Source organism: Ailuropoda melanoleuca, chromosome 16, assembly GCF_002007445.2.
Source record: "Ailuropoda melanoleuca isolate Jingjing chromosome 16, ASM200744v2, whole genome shotgun sequence".
Lineage (NCBI taxonomy): Eukaryota > Metazoa > Chordata > Mammalia > Carnivora > Ursidae > Ailuropoda > Ailuropoda melanoleuca.
Window position 1 is genome coordinate 39,526,587 of NC_048233.1, and position 20,890 is coordinate 39,547,476.

Consider the following 20,890-nt stretch of genomic DNA (forward strand, 5'->3'; position numbering starts at 1 on the left):
GGGGGGGGGGAGGAAGGCTGGCGCGGCTCTGGCTCACAGTGGGCGCGCAACAGATGTTTGCGCAATTGAGGGACAAGGTGGCGTGGGGGCACCGAGCGACTGGAGGGCGCGGGCGGGGCAAGGGGTGGCCTAGACCTGTGGGGGGTGGGAGTCTGGCCCTCCAGCGGGAGAGAGCAGGCATCCGAGGGGGCTCTGGGGACCGCTAGCTGGGATAGTCCCCTTTCCGCTGTGACCCGGGTATCAAGAACAAAAGAGAATCGGTGAGCAGGGAAGTTTGGGCTCCACCTACAAACCGCCTCGGCGGCCCCTGCCCTCCAGTCTTCACAGTTCTCTGTTGGGGAAACCGAGGCAGCCGAGGCTGAGAAGGGCCAGGAAGGTTAAAAGCGAGGTCGGCGGCGAGTCTGGGGCACCGACCAGAGTTCCCGCGTGGGTCTCTGGATTCACCTGCCCGCCCCGGGTCCGCTGGTGGGTAGATACTCCGCCACGTCCCCCACCGCAGTTCAGACCCTCCCCTCCCGCTTCGGCTTGTCAAATCCCCCACTCCCCACCCCGCGCCAGTTTATAGAACAACAATTTGGGGAAAACAATCCGGGCCGAGTGACGGCCCCGTAATTGTGACAAAGTGAGTGCGGGCGGCTGGAGAGAGCGCTAGGGCGGCAGCGCGGCGGGGCGAGGCGGAGGCAGGGGCGCCTCCTGCCCGCCCCGCTGCCCTCTCGTTCTCATTCCGGTCACCTCCCATCCCTCTCCTTGACTCTTCTCCAATTCTTCTCCCGGCCCCTCGCGCCTCCCTTCGCTTGTTCCTCCATCGCTCTTCCCTTTCCTCTCGGTAACGGCTCTTCTCCCGCCCCCACCCCGACAGCCCCTCCCCCGGCGCACTTTTTCTTCCCTCACTTCTCCCTCTCTCCTCCGCCCTCCACTCGTTTCTCCATCTTTTCCGAGCACTCCTGTCGCCCTTGGGCCCCTGGCTGCCACCGCACAATCCGCTTCTCTCCCCGCCCAGTCCTCGCTTCCTGAGACGCAACGCTGAGCCGAGTCCCAGAGCACCACCCTCTGGGAGGCCAGTGCCGCCCAGCAGTCCTGGGTTCCTCCGGCCTCAGAGCTGGCGGCGCGCAGCGGCCCAGGGGCCAGGCGGCCTACCCCTTCCCTCCCGTTCTGCCGCTGCCTCCCCCACCCCGCTTCCAGCACCGGGAGCGAGTTTGTTTGTCCAGCGGCGGCCGCCGCCGCCCGAGCTGTTTGCCGAGCTTAGCGCGCCGCCTCGCAGAGCGGGCCCAATTAAGTCTCATTCATTATTCAGCGCCCTGTCCGCCCCCCGTCCCCCCGGCCGGCGGCTCCAGCGTCGCTTTGGGGCCCCTCCCAGCCCTGGCCCCTCAGTGAGCCCTAAGGCGCCTTAGGCGAGCCGCGTTCCCTCCCCGGGCCGGGGTAAGGGCGGAGGGGCTGGCGGTGTGGAGGAACAGAAGCACTCTGTCCGCTACGCGGAGGAGACGAGCGTGGGGGCCACCAGGGCCACCCCACCCCCAAGTCAAGGCTGGGGAACCTTGGAGATCCAAGCCTTTCCTCTACAGAGGAGGAAACAGGCCCCAGAGGCGGCGTGACTTGGCCAAGGTCACGTAGCAGAACCAGGGTTGGAGCCCAGGGCACTGAAGCGAAGGCATCTTTCATCCCAGCTCCTTGCCAGCATCGAAGTGGGAGGAAGGCAGACTGCTCTGGTGCTGCGGCCTCGCGCTCGCTCTGCTCTCCCGGTGGGACGTCCTTCAACCCATATCCCTTTTGGCTACTGTTTCTGCCTCTTGCCCGTAGACCTCAGGATACAGCGGACTTGGGCTCCCGCTAGATCTGGAGGCCCCTCCAGTCTCAGGTTCAGGTCTAGATGTAATCCCCCTGACTGGCAGGCCTGGAGGTGGGGCAGATGAGGCAGACTCGGGGTCTGGAGGTCCTCTCTGAGGCCTCTCCATGGGTGAGTCCGCCTTAGAGGAATTGGAGCCATCCAAGGCAGTCTTGAAAGACAACGGAGTAGGAAGAGAGTGCGCCCTGAGGTGAGGGACAAATCACCCTATCATCTGTAGGGGTGGAAAGGGGAGATCGAAGGCCTATTTTTGCGTTTATAGGGAACCGCTCTGGGCTGCTTTGCCCGGGCAACTGGACAAGGTGAGTCTGGGGACCCGCCCGGCCCCGCCCTTCCGTAAGCGGCAGCGCCACCTGGTGGTGGCGGTGCCGCGGTGCAGGCGCCCTGGGCCTGGACCTTTGAGCCCGGGGAGGCTGGATGCGCCCTGAAAGCCTTACACCGAGTTTTCCCGAAAGGGCGCGCGAGAGGAGCCCGAGGCTGAAAGGTGATCCCGAAGAGGCCGGGGCGGGGTGGGGGTGCTTAGGGAGGGGCCTGACCCGGACAGCCCCACTTCCGTGACACAGCAAACACAGAAAGACAAAGTCCATTTGGATGCAAGTGGGAGCGGAGTGAGAGGGGCCATTTTGACTCTGTAGTCAAAGGAAATGACTGGTCTGACGGGGTCTGGGAGCCGGAGTACCCAGGTACAGCCGCCCACCCTGGGACTAGCGGGTAACTGGCTGGTGGTCATGAGGCCTACTTTGCGTAGCGGGGAGTCACTGACAGGCACACGTTGGCATCTGGCTTGAAGTTCTGGGTGTTCATCAGGCCTCTTTGTAGAGACTCCAAGTCCGCCTTTGCGGGGTGCCAGGGTCTAGGACAAAATGTTAGTTTTCCAGAGCTGTTTAAGTGGAGGGACCTCAGGACCTCTTTTAAGTATGACTTGTGCGAAGATCGCGTGGCTTGGAGAGGTGGGAAGGCTGCAGAGGGGCTGAAACTTTGACCATGTGTCTGAGGGCACCCATAGTGTGAAGTTGAGGAGAGCTGGGAGGGGCAGGGGACTTTCAAAATTTGTAGGAACTGTGGAAGGGCATTCTGTTCAGTCCTGTTCACTCCACTCCCCCGTAAGTCATTCCAGGAATCAGTGGTCTGAAACTTAAGCTGCTGCTTTTCTGTCCGTGTGCAGAGTTCTACATCAGCTGAAAGCATTTAAAAACATTTTTCTCTCCTAAATTTGGAGTTGCTATGCTTGTAAAAAAAAAACACAAAAAACAAAAACCAAAACAAAACAAAAAAACAAATGAGAGGCCAGACCAAAGGGTGTGGCAGAATCTGCATTTCAGGGACACTCAGGCAGACTGCACTTGATTATTATTGGAAGGAGAAATGGTTTACTGGGTTGGGACCTGGATATACTCTTACCACTGCTTTTTTCCATCTCTTAGGGTCTAAGGATAACTCTGGGACCATGACAGCCATGATTTTCACAGATGACCCCAGATTTCTGCCTTCTGGGCAATGTCAGGTGCCACTGAACTTGATCTAACGCCCTTTCCCTAGAGGATGGCCAAGGGGCTCTTGGTGACCTATGCCCTCTGGGCTGTGGGGGGCCCTGCTGGGCTCCACCACCTGTACCTGGGGCGGGACAGTCATGCACTGCTCTGGATGCTTACCCTGGGGGGTGGTGGGCTGGGCTGGCTCTGGGAATTCTGGAAGCTCCCAAGCTTTGTAGCTCAGGCCAACAGAACTCAGGGGCAGAGGCAGATCTCGGGAGGGAGGACACCCCCTCTGAGTCTTATTCGCTTTGTCGCCCAGATGACAGTGGGCATCTATTTTGGCCTGGTGGCTCTCATTAGCCTTTCTTTCATGGCCAACTTCTATATCGTGGGCCTCCCACTGGCAGTTGGCTTAGGGGTCTTGCTGGTGGCTGCTGTTGGCAACCAGACCTCAGACTTTAAGAATACTCTAGGGGCAGCATTTCTTACTTCCCCTCTCTTCTATGGCCGCCCCATAGCCATCCTGCCCATTAGCTTGGCTGCCAGCATTACAGCCCAGAAGCACCGCCGCTATAAAGCTTCAGTTGGGTCCAAGACGCTCAGCGTTCGGCTCTATCGTCTGGGCTTGGCTTACCTGGCTTTCACAGGCCCACTAGCCTACAGCGCCGTTTGCAACACAGCTGCCACCCTGAGCTATGTGGCAGAAACCCTTGGCTCCTTCTTGAGTTGGTTCAGCTTCTTCCCTCTCCTTGCCCCCCTCATGGAGTCTGTCCTCCTTCTGCCTTACCGCGTCTGGAGGCTGCTGGTGGGGGATCCTGGCTTCAGCAGTGGCTACTTGCAGCAGTGGGAGAAGCTCTATGAGTTTGTTAGCAGTTTTCAGGATGAGAAGCGTCAGCTGGCTTACCAGGTAAGGTTTTGTTCCCTCTCATTCCTGGGAGGGACAGCTCTGGGTATTAGGCTAAGCCTGATTGGAAATGATGCCCCCTTATGTGGAAGTGCTGTTTTCATGTCTGCTGGGTCGGGCCCTAGAAGGGTGTCTTGGTTTCTTTGGGCTTCTGTGTGCCATGGTGACAGTACAGAGGATCTAGTAGTGAGTGGGAAAGGATACATATATATTGTTTACTTTCATTGAGATATATATAAAGTGAATAAGTTTTATGTATACATCTATGTAACTACCACTCAAATCAAAGTATAGAATATATCCAGCACTAAGAATTTTCCCTTGCATTCCTCAGAGGGAATCTCTGTTCTGACTTCTGTTATCATAGATGAGTTTTGCCCACTCTTGAACTTCATAAAAATGGAATCATTCAGTATGTACTCTTTTATGTCTGACTTCTTTCTTTATAAAATTAATTTATTTTTATTTTATTTCTATTTATTATTATTTTTTTAAAGTAGGCTCCACTCCCAACATGGGGCTTGAACTTACAACCCTGACATCAAGAGTCATATGTTCTACCAACTGAGCCAGCTAGATACCCCATGTCTGACTTCTTTCATTCAACATTATGTTTGTGAGATTTATTCACACTGCTGCATGCAGTATAATTAAATACTGTTACAGTTATAAATTGTTTCCATTGTTGTATGGTATCCCATTGTATGAATATACTACACATTCACTCTACAGGTAATGAATATTTGGGTTAGTTCCAGTTTGGGACCATTCTGATCAAGTTGCTGTGAACAGTCTTATACATGTCTTTGGTGGATTTATTTGCTTATTTCTCTTGCAAGGAAGAGATCTTGTCAGGGATGTGAAGTCCTAGGTTAGAAAATGGGCAGCTGTGATTCAAGGAAAATCTTGGTTCTTGCCATGAGATCCAGGCTAGCCCATGTTTCAAAAGACTGGTGTTCTAATCTGAGGCTATGGGCCTTTCTCTCAGGCAAGTAGAAGCCAACTCCAGAGACAGCACAGCCAGGTTTAGCAAGGAAGCAGGAGAGACCCAGGTGCTCTGAAACTTAGGGAATCCTAATTTGTCACCTTCTGTTTCCCTAAGGTTTTGAGTCTCTCAGAGGGGGCAACGAATGAAGAAATACATCAAAGATACTGGGAGCTGGTGAAGATCTGGCACCCTGACCACAACCTGCACTGGACCGAGGAGGCTCAGAGGCATTTCCTGGAGATTCAGGCTGCATATGAAGTCCTGAGCCAGCCCAGAAAACCCAGGGGATCCTGGAGGTGAGAAGAAATTTCCCCTTGGGGATGGACTCTTTCTGGCAGAGCCAAGCAGCTTGTCCCAGTCCAGTTTTGCCCACTTGGGTCATCCCGATAGCGTTAAAGAAACTGTCTGCTTGCAGTGGGGATGAGAACAACTTAAAGGGGTAGGAAAGCCTTTGTGGTAGAAGAGTGTATTTATGTTGCAAATTTCTGAATTCTCTTTGTTGTATTCCTGACAATTTCTTCTTAAAATCAGATAGTGAAACGAAAGGCATAATATAAAACCAATAAAATATCTTCTAGAGAATATAGTACCGTGCCCCACCCTGGTACGTTGATGAGTGATGGAGGAAGGTTGTTTATCATTTCATTTCTTCCCTTCCCTTCCCTTCCCTTCCCTTCCCTTCCCTTCCCTTCCCTTCCCTTCCCTTCCCTTCCCTTCTTCTTCTTTCTTTCTTTCTTTCTTTCTTTCTTTCTTTCTTTCTTTCTTTCTTTCCTTTCTTTCTCGCCTGTGCAAAGCACTGAATTAAGAGATTGAAGGAAAAATACAAAGGTTCTATTTCATAAGCTGTCCCGTGACAGTAGGGATTCGATCTGTTCTACAGATTACAAATGGGTAAGAGAGGGGTTAAATTTAAATATTTCAGAAAAATATCTTAATTCCATATATAGGAGAGCTTTACTAGGAGCTCCTCCTCCCCCCCCCCCCGCAGGAACTAGCTGCTGTGGGGTGGGAGCAGTACCCCCATCACAAACGCTTCTGCTTGATGAAGTATTGTAGAGAGCCCTCAGATGTTCCATGGGCGGTTGGACTGGCTGAATTCTCAGGTGTCCCCAGAACTTGGGCTATGACTCTGAGCTACATACTCTGCTGTTAGGAGCTTACAGTCTGGTGGGGGATATAACATATATAACATACACGGATATCAAAGTTCGCCTCCTTCAGTGTTTTGAACCAAGTGTCATAAGAAGTATAAATAGAGCGCACTGGAACACCGGAGAAGGGACAGATGACATTGTTTTATGGGGACTCATGGGAAAATTCGTGATTTTATATCTCATGTGCCTTTATAGGGACTTTGGGGAATCCCTAGGGAACCAGCAGCTTGAGCATCTCAACAGGGTCTTTTTTTTTTTTTTTTAAAGATTTTATTTATTTATTCCANGATCCCATAACGCCGGGATCACGCCCTGAGCCGAAGGCAGACGCCTAACCGCTGTGCCACCCAGGCACCCCTCAACAGGGTCTTATTTCATTCCTATGTAACCAGCCAAGCGTGGAAGAAACAGTTTAGGATCCACAGGGACACCGGAGAACCGGATTATGATGTTAAAATTATATACCTTTACTCCAGCTTTCTCACTCTTCTTTTGTGTTTGTGTACCTCCCTCAGGCTTTTTTTCCTTTTTTTCCCCCTGGAAGTTAACTCTGAGCGGTGTATGTATTTTTTTAAAAAGTAGAATTCTTTTGACTAGTATTCCTTGCAGATTAAAACAAAATATGGTCTGATCAATGGAGAAGAATGAAATTTGTAGATTTTTTCCTTTGTATTCATATATTTAAAAAAATTAAAAACCTTTTGCCAATGAATTTATATGCCATGGTTGTAAGACTGAGTTAACTTTTATACCTTCTTAAAGTTGCCAAAAATTGATATACACTTCTTCTGAAAAACACTTATAATTTGTCAGATTATCACATGGAATTTTAATGAGGCGTTGTTGTGGGCTATTGATTACTAACTTATTAACATGATACGTAGTACTATTTTTGCAAAATGTAAATATATTAAAAATAGTCTATAAGGAAAAAGACAAAAGAATGATTAAGGGCTTTACTTGATTTGGAAAATTATTTTACTGTTCTCAAATTTTGTTATGAGCTTTTGTTACAAAAATATGGCTATATTTTAACTTATTCAACTAGGAACTATCGATGAGCAGTTTTGTTGTTTCAACATGAGCAATGCTACAATAAATGTCTTTATGTGTGTATTGGTGCTTTTTATTTTCTTGTTGCTAGATTCCAATAAGTGATAATGTAGGGTCAAACAGAATGTATGTTTTATTTTATTTTTAAAGTTTTATTTATTCATTTGAGAGAGAGAGAGAGAGACAGCATGAGCAGGGGGAGGGGCAGAGGGAAAATCAGACTCCCTGCTGAGTGCCAACTTGGGGCTTGAGCCCAGGACCCTGAGATCATGACCTGAGCTGGTCAGACACTTAACTGACTGAGCCACCCAGGCACCCCAGCATGTATATTTTACATTTTCATTGATACTGTATCAGGTTATTTCTGGAAAAGATTATAGCAATTTACACTTCCACCAGCAATGTAAGAAACTGGCCCTTTCCTTGTAACTGGAATGGACTGTTATCACTTTTAAATTTTTGCCAAGATGATAGGTGAGGAATAGTATTTGATAACTGTAATTTGTCTTTCCCTGACTCCTAGTAACTATAAGTTTGGCATCTTTTTCAAATTTTTCTCAGCTACTTGCATTTCTTCTTCATTGAATGCCTGAATGCGTTCTCTCCCTCTTTAAAAAAAAATGGTCCTACTTGTCTTTATGTCATCTGTTTTGTTGGTATCCTTGCTTGTTAGCAACCTTAACCCTTTGCCATAGGTGTTATAGGTATTTTCCCCCAGTCTATGATTTGTCTTTTGACTTTAAGCATAGGTTTTAGAATCAGAAGGATTACTGTTAGGATTTGGATCTGGTTCCATGATTTTCTAGCTGTTTGTGATCCTGGGCTTCTTTAGTCTCTGAGAGCCTTAGTTCCCCCTAAAAATTGAGATAATAGTATGTACTTTTTTTTTTTTTTTAAGTAGGCGCCATGCCCAACTGGGGCTTGAACTCACGACCTTGAGATTAAGAGTTACATGCTCTACTGACTGAGCCAGCCAGGAGCCCCCATAAAATGTACTTTTTTTTCTTCTAAGATTTCATTTAAATACAAGTTAAACAATAGTATATACTTTTAAAGGATTGCTGGGATAAAGAAGCTACCATATGTAGAATGAGCAACTACAACTTTAGTGTAACACTTTAGCCTTTTCAGCGCACGTAAGGAAATAGGGCTTGAGTGTCTAGGGAGTTAACTGTTATGGAATGAAGGTTATACTTGTAAGGCTGAATTTTCGTAGAGTGTATTAGTGTATTTTCTATTTTTAAAAAATTTTCCTCTTGATTTCCTGCAAATCACTGTAAAGCTTACAGATAACGGTTAGAAAGAAATAATACCGATGGATTGGTTGTGCTGTGGTGGTAGGGTTGCCAGTGGTCCCTCTCCCTCACCTATTCTCCCCAAGACTCTCTCTTGTTTTATAATTAAGAAATATTTCAGCCTCTTTTAGCTGTTTATGGGGAACCAGGGAAGTGGTTTGGGTTTGGCTGTTCTTAGGCTGTAGTTTTAAAATGGGTTTGGGATGCCTGGGTGGCTCAGACGGTTAAGCATCTGCCTTTGGCTCAGGTCCTGATCCCAGAGTCCTTGCTCAGCAGGGAGCTTGCTTCTCCCTCTGCCTGCCGCTCCCCCTGCTTGTGCTCTCTCTCTCTCTGACAAATAAATAAATAAATAAAAATCTTCAAAAAAAAAAAAAATAAAATGGGGCAGAGCTCATCTGGGCCAGTTGTGATTGCAGAAGTCCTCAGAATGAGACAACTCCGAGGGTAAGATGAATCTCTGAGAAGGAGCTGGGAAACTGCTTGTAAGATGGCCCTTTTCACTTGCAGATTCTCCTTGCAGAAATCTCTCATCATCCTTTGGCAGATTCATTTCCATTAGGGAGGCTATTCCTGGACATCTGGAGTCTCAGTCCTTCTATGCAGAACAGAGAGGTATTTATACTTTCTGAGGTACTCCAGCATGGTGATCTCACATCCAGCTCTTAGCCAGGCCACATGGGTCACTTTAGTGTGGGTTGGTATTGCGCAGGAGACATTTTTGTGGGTATGGGCTGGGGCACCAAGTGAGAAGTGAGAAAGAGGTTAAAGAATGTTAACCTCTTAGTAGGAAAGACTGGTGCAACCATATTTGAATTTCATCTTCCTTCCCAAAGCAACTGACATAGTGAAAATCAGCTGAAAGTAGAAATTCATTATAAAATAATTATGTATTTATATAAACCTAAGACATTAGGAAGTGTGAGGTCTTCCTTATTCTCTACCTGAGTAGATTTAATGAAATCCAGTGATTTCATATTCTCCCATTCCCATAAATAAAAAAATGTATAGACCCTTTAAAGAGTTGGAAGGGAATCGAGAAAGCCTCTATGCCAAGTGCTCGTTCAGTGCAGAATCTTGAGAACGGCTTTCCTCAAAGATTTCCATTTCAGCTTTTGCTTCAATTGGAAATCTGCTCCCTGTTTCACATTTTGGGCATCCTTAATTGTTAAGTTCTTTTATTGGACTGAAATTTGCTTTCCTGTAATTTCTTTCTAGATCTGCTATCTCTTCTTACAAAGAACAAAACCCAACAAAAAACTCTTTCTTGATAAAAACCTGCCCTTCATCTCCTATCCCTCTAAATTTTTCCTTTTCCGGCTTAAACATTGCCTTGTTTGCGGAAGCGCTGTAGTTTGGTAGAAAGAGACAGATGGAGAAGTGAGGAGATGGGCTGCTCCCTCCAGCCTGCTGCTTTCTCTGGACCTCAGTTTTTCCTTTGTAATACGAGGAAGCAGGACTTAGATGACCTTTGAGATTGCTTTCCACACTAGATGCTGGGTTCTTAACTTTTCAGCTGAGGCTTGTGCTAAATGGTTCTGTTTTGTCATGTTCTGTCTGCCCTCTTGTGGACACTGTCTTAGGGAGAAAAGAAAATATTAAATTGCTTGAAGAACAATATAATGGCCACCCACCCTCTCCCACATAAAAGAATTCACCTATATTAAACTGTTTTCATATATTCGTGTTCCCTTCTAATCTTCATCCATAAATGTACATAATTAATTTTTACATGATTGAATCATATCAAGGACACAATTTGGTATTGCTTTTTCCCCCTGACTGAATTGTATGCATTTTGTATGTTATTATGAAGGCGTATATATGTGTGTGTGTATATATATATTACTATGAAGACATACATATATTTGAGATGTAATTCACATACCATAAAATTCATCCTTGTGTAATCATCATCACTATCTAATTCCAGATGTTTTTGCCTTCCCCGAAACAAACCCCATACCCATTAGTGATCACTCTCCGTTCTCACCTCCCCCAGCCCCTAGCAATCACCAGTACTTTCTGTCTCTGTAGATTTGGGTATCCTGGACACGTTATACAAAAGGAATCATACAATGTCTCCTTTTGTGTCTGGATTTTTTTCACTTAGCATAGTGTTTTCAAGATTCATCCATGTTGTAGCATGCATTATCATTCTATGTTTCTTGTTTTATTTTTTCAAAAAGCATATCATTATATTTTAATGCTGTATAATATTCCATTTTGGGGAGACATTTAGCTATTAATATATATATATATTTGTTGTTATAAGGAATTCTGCGTCGATATCTTCATGTTTCTAATTCATCCATTCTCTTGAATTATTTCAGAATAAATTCCCATGGGTGGGATTACTGGGTCAAAGGGTATGAACATTTTTATGGCTCTTGCCAATATTGCTCTTAAATTGTGCCCAGAACTAAATGCAATTCTCAGACGTGTTCAGACAGAACGGGGTACTGTGGGGCTATTAAGTTCTCAAGGTCTGGACAGTATATCATCCTTTAAATCAAGCAGTCTAAGAATTTATTAGCTTTTTTTGGTTGCTCATTGAGCTTATAGCCAACTAAGGCCCTTAGATCTTTTCCTAGGCACTGTGTCTTAGAGCTATGCTTGCATTTACTCTAGGACCTGGGAGGCTTTTGAAGACTCCCTGACTTGAATTTAGTATTTCTTTGTTTTCTCTTTTCTTTACCAATAGGTGGTCCTAACAAGCGAGCCAGAGTTTTGGGTTTATTGCAGTCTTAGCTGAGAGCTGCAGATGGCGCCTTAAGGCTGTCGCAAGGGTCCAATAGGACCCTTTCCTTATTTTAAGGATCTGGTGGTGGTACCTCTTTAGCGGGTTCATCACCGTAATTCAGCTAATTCAGCCCTCCCCTTTTGTTGGGAAGGAAAGAGCAGGGTGGATTTGGGTGTTATTCAGGGTAAGCTCCCAATGAAACCTGTTTTCTAAATGTCATTTGCTCTCCTGGGGACTCTGGGGCAGTCTGTCTCATGGGAGAGCTTTGCTTGGGCACACATTTCCTGCCACTGAGTTTTTGGCTTCTGAAGTTCACACCCGGAAAAGCTGAGTATTTGGTCTCTCTTCATGTTCCTTGGCATCTTTCTCTTGGTCACCGTAAAAGATTGAAACATGTTCAACTACCTGGTTTTGTTCATTTGTTTTGTGAAGATGGGTTTTGAACCACAAAAGCGAAAACTTTACAGAGGGTCCTGCGGAAAGGAATTTCGTTTCAATAATTTGTTGCTCTCTTTATTTTCATTTTCCTTTTCTTCCTAGTTCTCTCTCCTCACCTCTCATCTGCCCTTTCCATAGCCCGTATTTGCTTATTTGCAGACTGTTACGACTATTATAACTTTTAGCGTCACTTTTGATTTTTCTGGATTTAAACCTCACTGACAAGTTTCAACAGTGCCCTGTGTGGGAAAGTTGGAAGGGAATAATTTTAAATCCATTTTGTGCCCAACCTTAGTCCCATTTCTGGGCTGGGAAAAGTTGTGAAGAACATTGTCCTCTGGGTAGTAGCTGAGTTATCACAAGAGCCTGGCTTTTAAGCACCACCTGAAGGGACATTTTTCCTAGCCCGGATAGGTCAGGCACCTTTCAGATGAATTAGTATAAAGAAAGGAACGGGAGGGGTATGGGGGAGAGGGGGAAATGTAAGTGTCTTCTATTCATATATTTCCAAGGCACAGATCTGAGGGCCAGTGAGGCTCATTGTTACACCTTTACCTCTCCCTCCATACCCATGACCACCAGTTTGGACTTGGCTTCTCCTGATACTTTCTCCTTTTCACTCCTGGGGTCCATGGCAGAGAGTGTAAATTTACTGCTCTTCTGTGTAATTTGGATTGGCAAGCAAATAGCTGCTCCATCTGGGCACACGGTGCCATATTATTTATATTCAGTGATTAGGAATTCATTGCCTCTCAGCAGTTGACCGATTTTGATTTTGGCTCAGGTCATGATCTCAGGGTCATGAGATTGAGCCCTGTGTGGGGCTCTGCACTCAGTGTGGAGTCTGCTTGGGATTCTTTCTCAAAATAAGTAAGTAAATAAAATCTTAAAAAAAAATAAAATCTTAACTTTTATTTTTTATGAAGATTTATTTATTTTATTTTTTAAAAAAGATTTTGTTTATTTATTTGAGAGAGAGAGCGAGAGCACAGAGGGAAAGTGAGAGGGAGAAGCAGACTCCCTGCTAAGCAGAGAGCCTGATTTGGGGCTTAATCCCAGGACCCTGAGATCATGACCTGAGCCAAAGGCTGGTGCCTACCCGACTGAGCTACCCAGGCTCCCCGATTTATTTATTATTTTGGAGAGGGTGAAAGAGAATGAGTGTGGTGAGGCAGGGAGGGACAGAGGGAGCGGGAGAGAGAGAATCTCAAGCAGACTCCCCACTCCGCACTGCAAGTGACACAAGGCTCCATCTCAAGGCCCTGGGATTATGACCTGAGCTGAAATCAAGAGTTGGATGCCCAACTGACTGAACCACTCAGATGCCCCATCTTTTTTTTTTTTTAATAAAATCTTTTTTAAAAAGGTCAAATTCAAGTTTTTAATGAACTTATAATGCACTTTTGCTGAACTGAGTGTTTCAAATATGAGTTTTTGTTTTGACATTGCCACCAATTTTGTGATGTAACAATTCAATCTTTGATAATTTAAGGCCAGCCCCAGCCACAAACATCTGATACACAACTGAATATGTCCATGTTACTCATGTCCTTGGACTTCAGTTTTATTATCTGTAAAATGAGAAATGCTAACCTAATCAAGCCGCTTCAATAGGACTTTATTTTTTAAAAAGATTTTATTTATTTATTTGACAGAAAGTGAGAGACCACAATCAGGGGGAGCATCAGAGGGAGAGGAAGAAGCAGGCTCCCCGCTGAGCACGGAGCATGATGTGGGGCTCCATCCCAGGACCCCAAGATCATGACCTGAGCCGAGGGCAGCTGTTTAACCGACTGAGCCACCCAGGTGCCCCTTAATAGAACTTTAGAAAATGAATGCTCAAAGAAACATGACTCCCAGACAGAAAGTTTCCTTGGGGGAGAGCTGCATACTATATAGTGCATTCATTTAGTTCTTAACAAAGCACATTACCATATTAAATACTCTGGGAAGTAAAGAAACCAGTTTAACTTTATTTTACCTAGTGTTTCCCAAATTTATTTGGAACTGGGATAGTTTTTTCAGATTCATTTAGCTTTCCAAGAAACTAATTTTCTAAGACACGCAGTTTGGACTGCCTACGTGAATATTCTTAGGTGTTAGAGGTGGGGTAATCAAAGGGAAAAGTACACCCTTCTGAGATGTTCTCTGGTGGTCTTTGTGCCTCAAAGTTAGCCAACAGAAACTTCTAAAAGATCATGTCCCTTACTTACAGTCATTAATTACCGTCTTCAAGATAATGAGTGAAATTTTTGTGTCTCTCAGACTAAATTCAACCTTTTTTCCCCAATAAAAATATAGAATTTAGCAATCACTTCAGATACAAAAAGTCAACTCAAACAAGCATATGAGAAAAATTCCGATCTCTAGAATCTATTTGAAACGTATCAGATTAGGTCTTACCAATATTTGCAAAATATAACTGCCAAGGGGAAGATTATGTCATGATTTAGCTTTCGTTCTAATTTTGCCACTAAGTCATTAGGTAACCTGGGATAAATTAATTCCCTTAAGGCTGAACTGAGACGTATGGGTGTTATTTCAAAATGATCTTTTGTAATCCTTAGCAGTTACTTTAATCATTTCAAAAATTTGGTTGTGTTTTCATTTTCTTCAAAGTATGTCACAAATATTATATGTTGAATTTATTACAGCATTTCTTGTCCTCCAATATAATTAGTGATAGACTTTAAATAATTTGTAATCATTTCAAAGCAGGCAATTATCACTTTGTTTTCTTGTGAAATATGGCATATGAAATAGAAAATGTATATGTAAAGAACAATGATAAAATTAATCTTTATAACTCAGGTCCAAAAGATATTTTTGAAGCATTTATTCAGTGTCTTTTTGGAGAGATAGAGTACAGCATGGAGAATGGGTGAAGGCAGTCCATGAGTTGCGGGATCCCTCTTGCAAACCTCACTTAGCAAGTCATATATGTGACCCACCCTCCTTGAAAGACCATTATTTTTTGAGTAAAATTCTTTTTTGCAAAGAAATTTGTCCCAAATGAAAGAACAGAACAAGGTCATGGCTAGGAAAAACAAACAAATAAACGCACAAAATTCTTTTTTCAAGGCACCTACTGCCTCCCCAGGGACTTAGCAAAATGTTCCTTTCAACCACATTCAGAACTCTCCCTTAGAGACCTGTTAAATATAATATTCTTCATAGCGTTAGATTTCCAGTGATGTTTTGACAGCTCTCATAGATTGGTCCTAGGTACGCTCCTTAATTCACCTCCCTTCCACATATCTACATATGGGATACCACATAAAAAAACTGTCTCCCATTAGACCACTGGTGCTCTTAGGTAAGGCATCAAATGTCTTTCCCAACACTCTAAGATTTCCAAGAATAGACTTTATTTTCCTCCCAAAGAAACTACATTGGTTTTGCACCAACAACAGGCCCAATAATGAAGGTGTTTCCTGAGCAACTTTTGGTAGGTGAAATCTGTCATTATGGAAAAGATCTTAAATCCTATTGGTTCAGGTCCCATTCTTCAGCATGAAGTTTCCCATTAACCAGAGCCATATCATCTCGTCTCTACTTTGTATGGGAAGAAAGGGAAATTGTGGAAGAATTAGTCATTCATTCTTGTGTTCCTACACCACTTTGCACTTTTCTGTTTCAACACTTATTACATGCTATTTTAGTTAATTATTTAATAGCTTCTATCCTCCTTTACAATTGGATACTGTCCTTGGGGATAATCTTGTTTTATTCTTCTTTGTGACTCAAAACTTAGAACAATGCCTACCACTCATTGGGTACTTATGAATTTCGTGAATGAAAAGAGAGCTGATATTTGGACAGTTTGCTTCTATTTGAATCTTTGAGAAAAGATTCAGTAGTAAGCTACATATAGTGTAGTGCCCTAACTAGCTGGTTGACCTTGTCTTCTGTTTCTTTAGATCTGTAAATAATATGGTTGGATTAGATCAGGCATTATTAACCAGGGGTCAGTGGAGTCCAGGGTATTTTTGACTCTCCAATCTCATGCAAAGTTAAACACAAAGGACTAGATAACTTCAGAGAGATCTTACTCTATTACGGTACTGGGACTTCAACAGCGAAAGCGTGGAAAACAAACTCGTGCCTGTGGTGTCTAGCTGTACGCACTCAGGAACACTTTCGGGCTTGTCGCCGATGCCTATTCAGGGCCCCTTATGCTTTGGCCTCAAAAGCTAAGAACATGGGGACAGATTCCGATTAATCTTTTCAACATTAACTATCTAAATCCCCAAGCCTCTGGCGGCTACTAATCAACCACTGAGCAGTGGACGGTGGGGTGAGTACTTCACACGTGCCCGACACTGGCTAGAGAGATGCGCCAATATTAGAGATGGTTCTAGCCCTGGGGAGGCCGGCAATCTAATCACGAAGCCAGAAGAGATTATTTAACAGAAAGATTCACTGGCGGCCCGACTGCCCACAGCCGCATGGAGGGATGCAGACAGCTGAGCAGACCAGAAAACCGACTCCGAAGTGGGCTTGGGCAGTGCGTCTGGCGGACGTGGTAGAGAACGCTCAAGGGGTTCCAGAGGTTATCCTGCCCCCTACCAGCACCGGCCTCTACGGACTCCCAGGGAGCTGAGCGGCCGCGAAGTCCGGATGTCTGGGAGATTCCCCGAAGTCGGTGGCTCTGAAATGGCCTTTTGGAGTCAAACTTGGGTCGGGAAAGAGGGAAAGGAGAAAGTGCTGGAAAGTGCTCGAGGAGGAGTCGTGAGCAGCGAAAGGGAAGGCTGCTTGAGACACCCCGTCCATCCTGGGACCTAGAAATTAAAGCCCCTCGCGAGGTTCCCCTCGAGGCGTCTGCCTTCGGCAATCTCCGGGGAAGTTTCGGCTCTTTCCGGCAGTTCCAGCTCGGGCCCTCCACTCCCCGAGCGCGCTGTTCCCCTCTCCCCACGCCGTCCCGCTCTCTCTGGGCCTGGGCTGTTCTGCACGTGGGCACGAGCTCTTGTCTCACCCGTCCCCACTCCCACCTAGTTTGTTCCTGACCCTCTCCTCCAATCCCTACTCTTCCTCTTTTTTCCCAATTCCCGGCGACGCCCGAGCTCCCTCAACTCAGGCGCGCAACCCGGCGGGCGGAGCGAGGCGCGAGGGACTGGGTCACGAGAGGAGCAGTAACCCGACGGGCTGGACCCCGCCTCCCGCCCCACGCGTCTCCACTCGCAGGTCCCCGGCGCGCGGCGTCCGGCTCCGGGAGAGCTGGGGGAGGAGCGCGGCGGCGACGGCTGCCGCTCTAGAAGAGGAGGAGAAGGAGGCGGAGGAGCTCTTTTCCTCTTCTCAGACCCTGGAGCGTCCGGGACGCAGAGCCCGGAACTGGGGGACGCGGCGACTGCGGGGCCCGCGGGTAGGTGAGGCTGAGGGTACTGGGTGGAGGGGTTGGTGGGGGATAAGGGGGGCACAAAGGTGCAAGAGAGCGGGCTTGAGGGAGGGCACGGGGGAGGGGGTAGTTGTTGGGGGTTGGGATGTGGAGAGGAGGGGGACTTGAGCCCTTTGGGACCTGGAGTACCCAGATGGTGAAAGCCTTCTGGGGTCAGTGGGGCGGACCGAAGCGCACGGGTCCGAGTTGGGGGGTTTCCAGAGGCACAGGCCAGGGAAACAATGGAGTAAGGGGAGACTCTGGTGTGAGCGTGTGTGGGGTATTGGATTTTGAGAAACAACGAGAGATCGAAAAGAATGAAAGAATGGGTCATTTGGGATGAGAAGTACAATGAATTGGGAATGCAGTGGGGATGCGTAAGGTCATCTGCGTGGGTGTCCGAGGTCCTCAGGATTTGGGGGCAAAGTGGGATTTGAAAAAAAGAGAAAGGCGTTTTTGGAATGGGGGGAAGGACGGAAAAGAAAATAAGGTAAAGGATAGCTAAGAAATAAAATAGATGTGGTTTGGGCTTGAATTAAAGCGGAAGGGTAGATCTTGAGAGTATAGGGTAGGTGGGACTAGAGGGGCATCTTTCTCCTAATTTATCCAGGATGATTGGGTCTTTTGGAAGATGGATCTTTCTCAGGCTGGTCCCTCTGCTGAGCAGTACAAGCTATTCTTTTAATGATTCGGTTATCATTTATAGTTCCTTTCATTGATGAAGCATGGCTGTAGTATTTATTTCTCCTATGTTCATCAGGTTACTGTATGTAATTTACCTGTGGTTAATGAAGCAGGGGAGAACATATCAGCAACAGTAGGCGTCTTGCTTTGAGTTATGTCAGTGATAATGCAGAGTTCAGGGTGTTTGGGAGGAGAACCAAGAGTTTGTTTTCATTTGGAATAAAAAGTGATGAATAGCCTTGATAAAATCGAAGTTATCTATACTTTGTTAGAATTACAGTTTCTCACTGAGAAATGTTCATGTACCATCTGCTACTGGTTTTATGCTCCTGGGAGAGTTTGGGTTCTGCCTCAAGAAATTCTTGACGCTGATATCAGATTATCAGGCTGCCTTATACTTTCCAGTTTGAATAAAGGTGATTTGAAAATACTGTGGGAAAGTATTTCTGGGGTTATGATCTTTGCATTGATCTCCTTGATACTTGGATTTCCAGATCAAATATTGAATGGTACTAGACACAAGACTGCTGATTTTGAAATTGTAGCTACCATTAAGTGTTCATAAACAGTCAGTGTTAATCTTTTTATTTGTTGGTTATTAAGTTTTGCTGACTCACCTAAGATTTCTGGGAATTTATCCATTTGTATTTCTGGCTGGGTCTTGGATGGTAGCATTAGACTACTTTATAAAGGTCCAAAAATAATGATCTATATTGTCACTTTTCTTATATCTTACAAAAACTGAACAAAGCAAGCAGTGTCTTCATTAGAGATAATGTAGCTCTTTATTGACTTCTTACAGTGGACTAGGCAAGGTGCTAAGTTTGTTTTGGATGCGTTATCTCATTTAACTTAATCCTCATGGTTATCTCCTATTTTATAATTATGAGGCTAAATAATTTACCAGGGTCACAGAGCTAGTAAATAAAGCCACATTCAGACCCAGCTCTGTTTGATGCCTTCTTTAAATCTTCACTGCCTGGTTGTTGTACCTACTATATCCCTCTTCCTAATCGTGGTTGTAGTACAAGCATCATGAATTGGTTGAAACTTGGGTCTGATATGATAATGGTGATTTATTTTATTTATTTATTTTAAAAGATTTTATTTATTTGAGAGAGAAGAGGGGAAGAGAGGGAGCCTGACTGGGGGCTGGATCCCAGGATCCCTGGGATCATTACCTGAGCTGAAGGCAGAGGCTTAACCCACTGAGCCACCCAGGCACCCTGATAATGGCGATTTAGATGAATATTGGGTTAGAGGGCTACATCTGTAGAGTTTATAAATGTTTATTGCTCCTGTGATTTAACAGATCTTCTGGGGTCCAGATAATAGAGCTAGTCTTGCTAAGGGTTTGATCTGTGAACACAGATAAATTAATTTTCCGTTTAGTCTAGTGTACTGCTGAGTGCTGTGCCTAGGTGGCGCTCTTCCTTGTAGAAGTCAAGGCAGCCAGTTGTGGAGTCAGAACCAATTAACTCTGGAAAACAATCGAAAACTGCAGAGAGCTCTAGTGCACTTCCAAGCACCTGTTGAGTCCACAGTTGGTACGGGCTTTATCTCTAAATGTAGGCAGGATCCTCTTAGAAACCGGGAGTGAAACAAGTAGAACTGAGAGAAACAGCTGGGGCCTGAGGGAGGAGCCATAGGTTGCTGGCCAAAACATCAGCATAGTCCTCCGAGGTTGATCCAGGAGTGGCAAAGGGCCTCAGATACTAGTGCATGACGGGAAGGCAGGGAGTTTTTATTTGTTGAGCATTTATGTATTCTAGGCACTGAACTCAGTGTTTTATATATATTACTTCATAAGATCTTCAAACAACCCTTATAAGGTAGATGTAAGCATTATCCCTATTTTTCAGATGAAGCTCAGAAAGGTTAGGTAACTTGTACAAATCACTTAATAAAAGTAGTGAAGGAGGGGCGCCTGGGTGGCTCAGTCGTTAAGCGTCTGCCTTTGGCTCAGGGCGTGATCCCCGGGTCCTGGGATCGAGCCCTGCATTGGGCTCCTCTGCTGGAAGCCTGCTCTTACACTCCCCCTGCTTGTGTTCCCTCTCTCGCTGGCTGTCTCTCTCTCTGTCAAATAAATAAATAAAATCTGAGATTTTTTTTTTTTTTATTATTTATTTGACAGAGAGAGAGACAGCCAGCGAGAGAGGGAACACAAGCAGGGGGAGTGGGAGAGGAAGAAGCAGGCTCATAGCAGAAGAGCCCGATGTGGAGCTCGATCCCAGAACGCTGGGATCACGCCCTGAGCCAAAGGCAGATGCTTAACCACTGTGCCACCCAGGCGCCCCAATAAATAAAATCTTAAAAAAAAAAAAGTAGTGAAGGAAGTTTGTATATACTATTGTTGTTGTTGTTATTATTATTGCTGCTTGTTGTTTCCTATATTAGAGCTACAATATTAAACTTGGGAACTTTAAGTCACTCTTTAGGATCCACTGGGCTTCTTGTTAAAAATACAGCTGATTATTTCAATCTTGTTATTTCCATTGGAGACTGGAGGGAAGAGCTTGGTTTTTTTCTGATTTGATTGTTGAGAAGGGGAGCCCATTCATTATTTAGTGAATGACCTCCTGTAGAATATAATTGATCTTTCTCTGTTGCTTGGTATAAATCTGTAGCAACACGAAAATGGCATGTCCATCCCTCCTATTCTGAGGCCTTGACTTTCAGGTAAGTCATCTAGGCTCTGGAGGATGACAGTGAAGCTTGCCTGTTACAGACTCTTACCACTTTTCTTGATATATTTTTGCCACAAAGGTTTGACTATCATTCTTGCTCAATTACTTTTAAAAAGTTGTGGTAAAATATAAATAACATTAGATTTGCCATTTAAACCATTAAGTACAGTGGTGTTAAGTACATTCACATTGTTATGTGGCCATCACTACCATCCATCTCCAGAACATTTTAATCTTCCCACACTGAAACTATCA

The 20,890-nt window shown here is 45.3% G+C and overlaps 2 protein-coding genes across 6 annotated transcripts in view; both read left to right on the forward strand.

The window, feature by feature from the left end:
- Positions 1 to 2,410: 2,410 nt before the first annotated feature.
- Positions 2,411 to 13,581, forward strand: DNAJC22 (DnaJ heat shock protein family (Hsp40) member C22). Of its 4 annotated transcripts, XM_034645030.1 has the most exons (5): positions 2,411 to 2,526; positions 3,268 to 4,225; positions 5,325 to 5,506; positions 6,560 to 6,608; positions 6,731 to 7,459. In XM_034645030.1, the coding sequence occupies exons 2-5, from the start codon at positions 3,386 to 3,388 to the stop codon at positions 6,944 to 6,946; spliced, it is 1,287 nt and encodes a 428-aa protein (XP_034500921.1). In that variant the 5' UTR covers positions 2,411 to 2,526; positions 3,268 to 3,385; the 3' UTR covers positions 6,947 to 7,459. The 4 variants fall into 4 exon arrangements, with proteins under 4 accessions (XP_034500921.1, XP_034500923.1, XP_034500924.1 ...); XM_034645032.1 differs by lacking the exons at positions 6,560 to 6,608; positions 6,731 to 7,459 and adding an exon at positions 13,546 to 13,581; XM_034645031.1 differs by lacking the exon at positions 2,411 to 2,526 and having other exon boundaries at positions 2,540 to 4,225.
- A 3,505-nt stretch (positions 13,582 to 17,086) lies between these two features.
- Positions 17,087 to 20,890, forward strand: part of SPATS2 (spermatogenesis associated serine rich 2) — a 138,451-nt gene continuing 134,647 nt past the window's right edge. Inside the window, exon 1 of one of the 2 annotated variants that reach the window (XM_034645028.1) lies at positions 17,087 to 17,256. The gene's annotated coding sequence lies outside the window, so the exon portion shown is untranslated. The remainder of the gene's footprint in view (positions 17,257 to 20,890) is intronic. The other variant, XM_034645027.1, reaches the window with a different exon arrangement.